The sequence below is a fragment of the Myotis davidii genome, unplaced genomic scaffold (assembly GCF_000327345.1).
Source record: "Myotis davidii unplaced genomic scaffold, ASM32734v1 scaffold247, whole genome shotgun sequence".
In the NCBI taxonomy this organism is placed as follows: Eukaryota; Metazoa; Chordata; class Mammalia; order Chiroptera; family Vespertilionidae; genus Myotis; species Myotis davidii.
This window is the reverse complement of record NW_006299593.1, coordinates 3,199,196-3,208,025: the sequence shown is the minus strand read 5'-3', so window position 1 is coordinate 3,208,025 and position 8,830 is coordinate 3,199,196. Positions and strand designations below refer to the sequence as shown.

Sequence of the window (8,830 nt, the reverse complement as noted above, 5' to 3'; positions counted from 1 at the left end):
AGCAAGAGAACATGGACACAGAACTTGGCTGGAGATTGTGGCTAGAGATCCTGGCAAGGCTGCTGATCAACTGAACGCTGTCTCCGTGTCATTCCTTCTTCGCCGACTCTGTCCATACCTTTGGGGACCCCTGGACCTGCTGGGGGTTGGACCCCAGCACTCCCTAAAGTCATTAAAAATATTTTTTAAATAAATGTGGGTGTTTTTTCCCAAAGCAGCTCATAAGGGTGGTCACATCTTCCAATACTGCCATTTTGTTAAGTAAAATTTAATTTTAAAAAACTAACCAATCAACAAACTTGCTAAATACTGAGCATTATGTTTAAAGAAAAGCATTTCCTGGAGTATTTTAAGCTACATATGGATCTTACAAAACAGATGAAATAATTTTTCTTACTTTCAATAATCATGCTATCAATAACATTTAGGAATAAGTAATTTATAACTATCATTTATCTGAAAAATATTACCTAAATATTCTAATATGAGGAAATATTAAAATATATATATAATCATATTAAAAGAAAATAGCTTGAATCACTTATTCACAAGTTACTGGCTAACAACAAATAACTGCAATGTTAACAGCTCTTAAGAATTCATAGAGGGGGAAAAAAAAGCAATAATTTGGAAAAGCAAAACTAGAAATAAAAGAACTGCCGAAACCGGTTTGGCTCAGTGGATAGAGTGTCGGCCTGCGGACTGAAAGGCCCCGGGTTCGATTCCGGTCGAGGGCATGTACCTGGGTTGCGGGCACATCCCCAGTAGGAGATGTGCAGGAGGCGGCGGATCGATGTCTCTCTCTCATCGATGTTTCTGACTCTCTATCTCTCTCCCTTCCTCTCTGTAAAAAATCAATAAAATATATTTAAAAAAAAAAAAAGAAATAAAAGAACTAGTACATATGAACTGAGCAAGGCAAAGAAGTAGTAAACAACACAGGCAAAAAATATCCACATTTTAGGAATAGCAGTATGGAAATTATCTGAGGCCTACCATGACTGTGCTTTGGTCAAGGTGGAGAGAGCACTGAAAACAAAATATGAGGAAATTATAAGCTCAAGTTGCTTACTTATGAAAGGATTTCCTTTTTCTTATATTACACTATAGTGTCACTGAATCATAAGGAAATAAAATTAACTCAGTGAAGTAAATTCCAAAACAACTAGTCTTTATTTCCGTTTGAAAAGATCTCATTATTTCTATACATAGCTTGGTCCTATTGAAGCATTTCAGTATCTAAAAGTACTGAATTGCTAATATCCAACAAAGAAGCCATAATAATGGTTTGCTGAGCATCATGATCAGTATAATTTTTTCAAACAAACTATCATGCCCTTAAAAAAAAGGAAATCCACATTTTTTCTTTTTAAATATGTTTTTGTTGACTTATTATTATTATTTAGAGAGAGAGGAAGGGAGAGGGAGAATAAAATAGAAATATAAAACAGCTGCCTCTGGCAAGTCCGCTGCTGGGGATAGAGCTCTGTAACCTGGGCATGTGTCCTGTCTAGACTCGAACTGGTGCACTGGATGACACTCAACCACTAACCCACATTGGCCAGGCAGGAAATCCACATTTTAAAACTAAATCCAAAATAACCTGAAACAACTGTTTAAACTTTCCCCAAAAATGGAAGTATAAGGCCAAGAACTTATAAAAATTCTATATTTCATTATTTTAAAAAAACAACCTTACAATTGAAAAGATTTTTTAAAGTTATCGTATGTTATACAAGCATCTTATTTTCGCAGCCACAATCTTGTATGAGATTTGGGGTTTTTATTGTTACTGCTGTTCCTTCATAAAGTAGCTATAATATGAACAAACTAAACCAATTATCAACTGTAAATCAAACTTTTATGTGTTCTACACTTATTCCCCCTATGGGTCACTGATTTATGATAAAGATTAAATGAAGAGAACTATCAGTCCCAAATAAGTATTTTTATTCGATCACTGAAGGAAACACACAGAATGTAAATCTTTTCCTCAAGTCACCGGACAGGGACTGGAAGAAAAGGATGACACACACAGAGAAATTTTCTAAGATCTAAGTAATAGAGATGGGAGAAGGAAGAAAGGGAATTAACCTAAGTCATCCCTGGTTAGGAAAATGAAAGATAAAGAGATTAAATCTGCCAATTTTATACACCAGCTCCTTGACAGAAACAGTGGCCTAAAGACAGTCCATCCCTTGGGATTAGTGGGTTATCTGTAATCTTGGGGTTGCTGGGAAAATAGAATGGCATATAACCTGCCTATTAGGCATGCAAGGGCATGTTTACAAGGGAGGTATTCTTAATTCAAAACAGGCTTATTAGGGTAGAAATCACTAGATTCCTCCCATTTCCAGGTCTTTAACTTGTCTTATCAAACCTCCCAATAAACAGTTCTGCTTAGGGTAACTACAAAATCCTAAAAATACTCTCCTCCGCTCTTCAGTAATTGCTCCCAAACCACACAAAGTAGTTGTAGGGAGCACAGGCAATTCCCTACGCCCAAACCAATAGATCAATGGTTCTCAACCTTGGCTGCACATTAGAATCACCTGGGAATCTTTTTAAAATCCTGATTTCTGGGCCTCATTCCACACGCGCCCCAATCTGGTCTGTGCGTGGAACCTGCAACCCTGGTATCCACCCTTGACTGGAAATCGAACCCACGATCCTCGGTGCATGGGCCAATGCTCCAACCACTAAGACACACCAGCCAGGGTCAATTAATTTCATTAAAAATTTTTTTTCTTATAATGCAAGTTTACAAATTAATTCACCGCCATTATTAAAGATTTGAATTACACAAAGGCTACAGGATGAATTGTGAAAATCTCTTTCTAAAGGGGAGATAACCAACATTAATTCAATGCACATTGTCCCAATCTTTCAGCTATAAATGAACCTACATATATATATATGGCTTTAAAGGGCTTTTTAAAAACACATAAATTGGATGATACTGTATATATTGTTCTGTACTTGTTTAATTAAAATGTTGACATCGCCGAAACCGGTTTGGCTCAGTGGATGGAGCGTCGGCTTGCGGACTGAGGGGTCCCAGGTTCGATTCCGGTCAAGGGCATGTACCTGGGTTGCGGACACATCCCCAGTGGGGGATGTGCAGGAGGCAGCTGATCGATATTTCTGACTCTCTATCTCTCTCCCTTCCTCTCTGTAAAAAATCAATAAAATATATTTAAAAAAATAAAATGTTGACATCGTTCTATGTCAGTACAACACATCTACCCAATTCTATTTAATGGCTGCATACCAGTATATAATAGCCATATTTTACCTAACCATTTCCCTACTGAGATGTTCCTACCTCTTTGAAATTATGAACAATACTGCAATTAAAGTTATACACATCAACTAAATATCTGTCATAAAACAGTCAATACTACTATAATTGTAGAGGCACATTCAACAGGTAAGACCCCTTTAGAAGATGAAATATTATGAGATAAAATTTTCTACATTCCTAAAAACAAAGAAAAAATTGTAGAGTGACACAATGAAGAATTTCAATTATTTACGTGTTTTCTAATTGTTTAAAAATATTTTTTCTATTTACAAATGCTGGTTTAAGTGTCCCCTAGTTTGTTGGAAATATATATTGCCACTGGAAGGAGCTCTACAACACCTCTCCCTGCACATTTAACAATCTGGAACTCTAAGCACTATTTAAACCCTGACACCTCTAGTTATACTATCCTTCACAGTCGACTTATGTCATCATCTTTCCTGGGAAAAATCATGCACTTTCCGCTCACAAATCTTCAAACGTTAAATCTCTCCCACTTCTCTCTGAACAATCATATCAAACCAGTTTTCCATTATCTTCCCAAGCCAGCTTTTACTCCTATATCCCTGACACCCTTACAGTGAGGTCCATCCACCCATTTCAGATTCACTTGCAAAACAGCCCTTCCAACAGCTGACCAATCTTGTTAATTCATAGTTTGTCTAACTTTCCCCCAGATATTTTTCTAAAGTCTAGAATCTAGACTATTCTCAAATTACCATTTCTCCCTTCCCAGATTCTTTCTCATTTTTGGCAGATTCTCACTTTATAGAACCGAAGTCTTCATCTTCATCTTAACAGCATAATACATGATGTACCCTTATCCTTCCTTATAAGCTCAAAACAGAAAACATATTCTACATATCTGAACCAGCCTCTCCTACTCATAACTGTTGATAAGTATGGAGGAGAGATTGTTCTGTCCTATAAGCTGGACCCAGACGGCTTTCTGCAATCCCCCCTTACAGACTATCTGATCGTAATTAATGTTCACTCTGACATCAATCAGCACCCCTCCCTTGCCTCCTGTTATGTATTGGTCCTGGAACAGATTGTTGTCCTCGTCAATGTAATTTCCTTACCTGCTAACATTCATATACTAGGTACCTGTTACTATCTCCACACCATTTCTACCCTATATAATTCTCTGGTGCCTGCCAAGTGGCACAGGGATCCAAGACATGTCGCATATGTAAGTTTCCCTTAATAAACTCTATTAATTAACAGATTGGAGTGGCCCGTATCTTTCTTTAGTCTTTCCCTGCCCTCCACTTATGTAGATTTTCAGTCCTGTGGTTTTTCCCTGGGTCTATGTGTCCTAACATAAGTAATTCTTCAACTTTGTAAATACAGAACTTTTTAAAAATATATTTTATTTCAGAGAGGAAGAGAGATTGAAGCATCAATGATGAGAGAAAAGCATTGATCTGCTGCCTCCTGCCCACCTCGAACTGGGGATTGAGCCCTCAAGCCACGTATGTGCCCTGACTGGGAATCGAACCATGACCTCCTGGTTCATAGGTCAGTGCTCAATCACTGAGCCACACTGGCTGGGCTAAATACAGAACTTTTTGTTAACATCAAAATATTTTGAGGATCCTATACAATAGTGGGTTGAATTTTTATTATCTAACTTTTATTCAAATTATAATGCTTAGAACATGAATTGACCAATGAATGCTCCATAACAAGTTCACAGCTCATAAATCAAAGACCACAGCTCTAGAACTCAACTTTTCAACTCTATCAGAAATCTCAGTTCCACAACACTCCCTCCTTTGTTAGTATACTTGCCCTCCTCCTCAACACAAATTCAGGTCCTTCTGCCTTCATATATGCAACATCTCTAAGGATTTTATTATAGCCCAATGCAATTAACTTCTCTCTACAGTATTAAACATGGATGACCTTCTTCTACATTTGCAGATTCTATCCAATGCAATACATACTACTTTGGAACTCTTTTGCCTTTAACCACAGGTCTTTGGCCTCTTTTCCTGGCACTTCTATTTCTTCTTTCAAACCCGCTGGCAATAGTTCTCAATTTATTTCTGACTCCATTGATTGTTGGGTAACATATGCCATCAATATCTTTTACAGTGTACTAGTTCTCTACCGGCTGGCACTATTACTCAACGTAAAAATCCTGCCCAATCATCTATAACATTCCTGGCCTAACCAGTTTCTCAATTTCTATTCATTCCACTTAGGGTTTGTAACATGGCAATGAACAGGGACTGTGTATTATCACCTACACCTGTTGCATGTGTATTCATTGTTTCCTCAAATCTGACAGCAATTCTGTAAAGGCAATTTCCTTGTTTTAGTCTTCCCTCCAAATCGCAGAGTGCCAAATATAAAGCCATCATTTCAAATATCTTATAACACTTTTGAGGTACCTGAAATGTAGTAAAAAATTCCAAGACCACAAAAAAAGAACACTATTTTGCAGATGCTAAATAGGGATGAAGTTAAAGAAAGGTTGCATAATTAAAGGTTTAAGAAATACTGGTTCCAGGTTAACAGGCTTATTTGTAGATCTTCTTAGATCCTTTAATCTCGCTAAGTGCAAATCTCCAAAAGCAGAATGTCCCAAACTTGTGTGTTATAAAACTCTTTCCTACCTTTTACTGCTCATTACCAGCAGTCAACTTACTAAATTCTCCCTTTCCAGGAAACACAATTGAGGAAATGCTTAGTAAGCAATTGATTAATTTTGTTTAACAACTACTTTATATCCAGTATGACTTCTAAGGATATGTTAATATTACTGGTTTTATGACTCATCCTAGCAGCACTCTCAGCATTCTTCAATTACCCCCAAAGTCATTAGACAGTATAATTACAAAAAACTTTTTAAGGATTCATTTCATGATACTTTTAAATTGCAGCTCCCTTACTGCTTTTTAAATATAACCTCACTTAGAAAAAGTCTATTTATATACACCATCATTTATTTTTAAAAAAACAGCAAAAACTGTTAAAAGATGTGGGTAGCTTCAGCAATGTGGGGCGTGGCCAGAGTGTTTTGGACAGGTTCAAGCCTTGGACTACTGAGAGAGCACAGTCCTCTCATTGCCACGTGCAAGTCCCAGCTTGGATGGCAGAGCCCTCCCAGCACAATTATAGCCAACAGCTATAGCTGTAAGCTTGAGCCTATGGTCCGTGCCTGAGTGATAAGTTCAGGTGCATGTAGTGGAGTAGTGTTGAAACCCACAGGAATATGGTAAACAACTTGATCACCCCCCTACTTTGCCTACTGGCACCTGCTATAAAATAAAGACACGGCTTGTGAGTGTCGTCGCTATCTCTCAGAAGCAGCGTCCCACTGAGACCCAGCTTTCCTTCTCATGTCTGTCTTTTCTTAATCCTTTCATCACCCACACTAAGGTTCACCCTTGGCCGTGCTGGCACAGCACAAGTGGTGCCCGAACAAGGACTGAGTTCTCGGACCAGGGACTGAGTTCTGGGACCAGGGACTGAGTTATGAGGAACAGGGCCTGAGTTCTGGCTCCCCACACAGCAAGTTGACAATTTCTCACCAAAGCTAAAGGTTAAAAAAAACACACACACTAAAAAAGAACAAAATGTATTCCAAAGAACCAAGAATAAGAGGAAGATAAAATAAATTTGGGACATAAACATGCTATTCTTCTCTGGGAAATTCATAACTCTTAGCACATTAAAGTTTCCAAGAAGTCCTCCAATTAAAAAAAAAAAAAAAAGACAGTTCAACATAGTTTAATCTGTTGCTCTCCAAATTTACTTTACCATGGAATCTTTTTTTTCCTTAAGCATATCACAGACTTATAGCCTTCATTCCTCTGCTTCAATATTATGCAATGTTGAAATAAAATAATCTTTTAGAAAAATCTGAATAGGCAGCAGGAAATCAGAAGGTAAACCTGAATTTTCCGACCTGATCTCATTCCCCACTCAATTTTTCTGTCTAAAAATTTTACTGCAATGACTAAGATATGGGAGGAAAATAAAGACAAACTTTTGTCCTAACAGTTAACCTTCATAATTAAAGGGAATAAATTCTAGACCTTATTCCAGATCATGCAAAGCTGTGGTCTGGATAGGATTAAAAGCAGGACCTCAAAAATAACTCAAATACTAGTTGTTTATTCTTTATAACCTGTTTCCTCAGCAATAAAACTTTGGAATGGGGACGTTGGCTAAGTGATATGCGACATCTAGTCTCCACCCTAAAAGCCTCACCCTAATTTACACCTTTCCTGAACCAGATCAGGGTTTTTCTTTTATAGTACACTAGAGGCCCGGTGCACGAAATTCATCCACCGGAGGTGGGGGTGTCCCTCAGCCCGGCCTGCACCCACTCCAATCCAGTACCCCTCGGGGCATGTCTGACTGCCGGTTTAGGCCCTTTCCCACAGGGCCTAAACCGGTCGTCGGACATCCTTCTGGCAGTCGGACATCCTTCTCACAATCCGGGACCGCTGGCTCCTAACCACTCACCTGTCTGATTGCCCCTAACCACTCTGACTGCCTCCTCTATCACCCTTAACCACTCTACTCTGCCAGCCTGATCGCTCCTAACTGCTCTCCCCTGCCAGCCTGATCACCCATAACTGCCTCTGCCTTGGCCACGGTGGGCCGTCTGGTCTAATTAGCATATTACCCTTTTATTAGTATAGATATTAGTATAGATACTTTGGCTTCCTTTTTTCCCTGGAACAAGATGAAGAAATTATCTACAACCAAATAGCCAGGTACTTAACTCAGTGCACACCTCATCATTCAGGGACAGTTAATTAGCAAGTGAAGCACATTGGGGATTAACCAGTTTACTACTTCACAGCTCCAAATTAAATTATGTGTTCTTGCAAACCACTCTACTATCTAAACAGAGCAAAAGTATATCTAATGCTAAAGTTAAAAGATAAAGTTAGATAAAGTTAAAAAAGTAAGATAAAGTTAAAAAACCTAATATTTAAAGGTTTTCTTTTTTGTTTTTTTAACCTACTCTAAATTTAAACATGCTCCTCTTTTTCAGAAGCTGAAATTTGTATAAAGTTTAATACAGGAAAAAGAAAACTAATGAGAACTTGTCAACTCCTGCTCAGTTCTTGCAAAAGGCTACAAAGAATAAGTTTCCCAGATAGTTTCAATTCCATGACAAGCATACCTCCCTTTCAAAAGTGTTACGTTTTTTTCCCAGTCAAGAGTAAGGTAAGTTGTAAATTTCAATGAGAAAGGTAATGAATGATACAATTCTTTATACTGACAATGAATGTCCAAGTTAATACCAATTTTAGTGCAGATCAGTCATTTCAGATTCAGACCATTCCTTTTAGCTAACACTTTTAGGTAAAATTAAAACTAAGTCTCAAAACATAGAATAAAATGGCCTACCGTATTTGCCGGCGTATAAGACGATTTTTTGGCCCTGAAAAATATGCCTCCAAGTGGGGGGTCGTCTTATACGCCAGGTACACTTCAGATAGACTGCCCATAGTGCTTGCCCCGTGCCATAGTGGCCTCCCGATGCCCGCCCACTTC

General features: G+C 38.2%; 1 protein-coding gene across 1 annotated transcript in view; it reads right to left on the bottom strand.

Annotated features, from left to right (window-relative positions):
- The window catches only part of GFPT1 (glutamine--fructose-6-phosphate transaminase 1), a 78,088-nt gene that overhangs the window by 61,577 nt on the left and 7,681 nt on the right, over positions 1 to 8,830 (bottom strand). Inside the window, exon 2 of the mRNA XM_006775349.2 lies at positions 3,478 to 3,481. Within this exon, the coding sequence (XP_006775412.1) occupies positions 3,478 to 3,481 (4 nt within the window). The remainder of the gene's footprint in view (positions 1 to 3,477; positions 3,482 to 8,830) is intronic.